The sequence below is a fragment of the Salvia hispanica genome, chromosome 4 (assembly GCF_023119035.1).
Source record: "Salvia hispanica cultivar TCC Black 2014 chromosome 4, UniMelb_Shisp_WGS_1.0, whole genome shotgun sequence".
Lineage (NCBI taxonomy): Eukaryota > Viridiplantae > Streptophyta > Magnoliopsida > Lamiales > Lamiaceae > Salvia > Salvia hispanica.
In genome coordinates, this window is record NC_062968.1 from 49175506 (window position 1) to 49178782 (window position 3277).

The 3277-nt window shown below is 36.2% G+C and overlaps 1 protein-coding gene across 1 annotated transcript; it reads right to left on the reverse strand.

Moving 5' to 3' along the window:
• Positions 1-1020: 1020 nt before the first annotated feature.
• LOC125224483 lies at positions 1021-2022 on the reverse strand. The gene is made up of 2 exons (XM_048127887.1): positions 1284-2022; positions 1021-1205 (listed from the first exon to the last, which is right to left on the reverse strand). The coding sequence occupies exons 1-2, from the start codon at positions 1960-1962 to the stop codon at positions 1123-1125; spliced, it is 762 nt and encodes a 253-aa protein (XP_047983844.1). The 5' UTR covers positions 1963-2022; the 3' UTR covers positions 1021-1122.
• Between the last annotated feature and the right edge of the window lie 1255 nt (positions 2023-3277).

The following is a 3277-nucleotide window of genomic DNA, read 5'->3' on the forward strand; positions in this document are numbered from 1 at the left end:
ACCCGCGTACACCTTCTTCTCGTGTCAAAAAACGCGGGAGCAGATGTACACGGTCTTCCAAGAGTGGAGGGCCGCCACTGATTCCACGGAGAAGAGGTTTCTTCACTCGATGCTCAAGAGCATGCGAGTCGATTTGGATGCCGCGAGGGCACAGATGGGGGGCTTAGATGCCACCGATGTGGAGGTCCCGGGAGGCGACGGCGATGAGGAGTAGAGAGAGGCGGGGCTCGTGTGTGGAAGCCCGGTGTTTTTTTTTAATTATGTACTTCTTTTTATCTATGTACCTTTTTTTATTCAAATGAAATGAATAAATTTTTCCGTATTATGTCTCGTAAATTTAATTCCGTAATTTATCGAAAATTTAATTTCGTAAATGTAGTTGTTTTTGAATTATTTTTATTGCGGCTAGCTTGTGACTGGCCTTAGGCTAGCCTATTTAATTAAAATGATGATGCGGCAGATGGATTTTTAGTGCTGATAACGTGGCAGGAAGAAAGAGTGGCTGGCCTATGGCTGGCCTATTGCCATAGTGGATGCTATTACATTCGTGTAACTTAAATGTAAAATCATTGATCCCTGATGCTACCATCCACTGGAATATACAACAGATTTTAAGGAATTGGCCTTTCATAATGAAAAACTTGGTTAACTGCAAAAACTGTTTAATCTGCAATATTTTGGGAGACTATATGTAAATTGATGTTCAAAATTCAACTTTCATAATGAAAAAACATGATCATGGAGATTAATTTGTGCAATTATACTGATGGATTGCTGCTTAAAAAGAGTCTACTAAACCCTCTTATCTACTAAACCATAAAATTAAAATATACTTTTAGCCTAGCCCATGACACTTGCTACAAAACCTATTATGCTACACTAGAAAATTTCTTAATTATAGCTTATGGACTCTATATATATAGTTATATGATATACACACAAAAACTTGGTGATTAAGAGAAGCAGCTTCTTAACCCGAAAACAAACTCGGCTACAAAATTCGCCACATACACATAGTAGTAACAAAAAACAAGCAGAAGAAGTTGCACTTTCAGTTAAATTAAGTCTGCACTATTCAATTACATACTGTATAGCAAAAGTCAGTCCAAAACTCCCACAACCTTAAAATCCATGTAAGAAAACGATGAAGAAAACAAGATAAACACCATATGGCCTCAGAGCCGCTGCTGAAATCACATTATCCCCTGTAAAAAAAACATTAGCAAACACATACTATAGTACTACTATTTATGGATAATTAAGCAGTGGGGAAGAGCACATACTGCATTTCTTGGGGTGGCAAGCGCATCTCAATCCGACGCCACAGTTTCCATAAGGCTTCTCACACTCGTTGCATGGATCAGGCACATGATCAGGTATGTCGAAGGAGATGGTCGTTCCCAATTTAAACTCTCCACCACCAACGGCTGCTGCATAGACGCGGCTATAACGCGTGCACCCCATCTGCTTAGGATCGAGTTTTTGATCTGCATCATCAATCACTGAACATGATGACACCTCTTGTGCTTCTTGTTTCTGATACATTGCTAATGTCGCGTTGTCACATGGCGTGAGGGTTATGTCTGAACTGCGATTCGAGCAGTTCAAGAGGATCAGAGAGTTGGAGGCCAGGGGAGCTGGAGGGAATCCTGCGGAGAGGCGGCTAGGAGACACAAAGTGGGATGTGGGAGAGGAAGAAGCGTGGGAGATGATGATGAGTTTGTTTGTGTAGTTGATTGACTGGATTTGGAATAGGCCGATTGATGTCCTGAAATATAGCTTCTTGGATTTGCAGAGGATGAGTTGGCTTACAAGTGATGAAGAATTTTGACTGATGAAAGGCTGTTGAATCTTGATGCTCCCACAATAGCTCTTGTTAGGGATTTCTTGGGATGCACATGCTAAAATCATCATGTTCATAGAGAGAAGAAGAAGATTGAGTTTCTTGAAGCCCTGCTTCATCTTAATTTGTAGATCGTTTTGTTGATGTGTTGATGAATGAGATGAAAAGTTTAAAAATGGAGAGTTTTACACGAATCAATCCAGCATTTTCCTTTTATGTTCTACATTGCTTTATTCTTATTCTTGCTTCTTTGAAAAGGGAATTCCTTTATATCAAATCCGAAGAGTTGAACGGAAAAAATTCTTTTTCTGTATCTGAATGCAGTCTTTATTTTTTGAATTTTCAAAATTTGTATAAAGTGGCAGACAAATTAAGCAGTGATTGGGGCGGATTCTCTCTTAAATAATCAAAAACTATAAATGTATGGTGAGGCAACTGTGTTTTCTCAATCTACTTAGCAATTTTAATATACTCACGATCATATTCACAAGCCATCCCGAGACGAGTTTCTCAATTCCTTTCAACACATCATCCACAATGATCTCGTTTTATTCGTTTTTCTTTCTTTTTGATGCACAAATTTTCTTCTTCTATTTTCATGTCATTTTCAAAGAGAAAATAATGCACTTGAATAAAAGATCGGGAACAAAGTAATGAAAAAGTGTGTTCATTTTATCATCTTGGTATCGAGTACTAAGAAATAAATATGACCAATTGAATATCGAGTTTTTCATCTTGGTATACTGGATTCTCCTCGTAAAATATTTGTTTTGTTAATGTGTTGGATGGTTAATAAACGGATTTTTTAAAAATATTTGTAGTAATATTTTACATTGATGATATAAATATTTATTTCAATATTTATGCTTTTGGCTGGATTAATTATATTTTCATTTATTTATTACTACTATTGTTTTAAATTTGGGATCGACGAGGTGTTTTGTTTTCTTCCGAAAAGTCAAAATGTATAAACATTTGGTTCGGGTCTGCTCATCCATGCGCGTGGTCTACCAAATTGCAATGGATTAATTGAGTCGTAATAGAGCTGACTTATTCAATATGATTGCGACAAAATTTGAATTCCTCTCCTAGCGACTGGGGTTATATATATAATTTGTACTTTGTGTTAACAAATTGATCAAAGACATACAACCGTTTTTTATAAGGAAAATTTGATACGAAACTTGCCAACATGTCTGATCAATAATTAATCCTCATTATACATATCCAAGTTAATTTTTGAATACTTAATTAATCGCTATCGAACAAGAGCCAATGATCAACAATATTCCATAGTGATGAATATTTAATGATTGTTACAAATTCATTCTCAATCTTATAGCTAGTTAGCATGATTTATATATATATAATTCAAAAATAAAAATGAAAATGAAGAAAAGGTCCTAGGTTGAAAGTCAAAGTCAACATATATCA

Excerpts from the sequence above, each read along its gene's own strand:
- LOC125224483 (XM_048127887.1), bottom strand. The coding sequence starts at position 1,962 with ATGAAGCAGGGCTTCAAGAAACTCAATCTTCTTCTTCTCTCTATGAAC. Across the intron at positions 1,206-1,283 it reads TTGCCACCCCAAGAAATGCA|GGGATAATGTGATTTCAGCA; the intron begins GTATGTGCTCTT and ends TTTTTTTTACAG.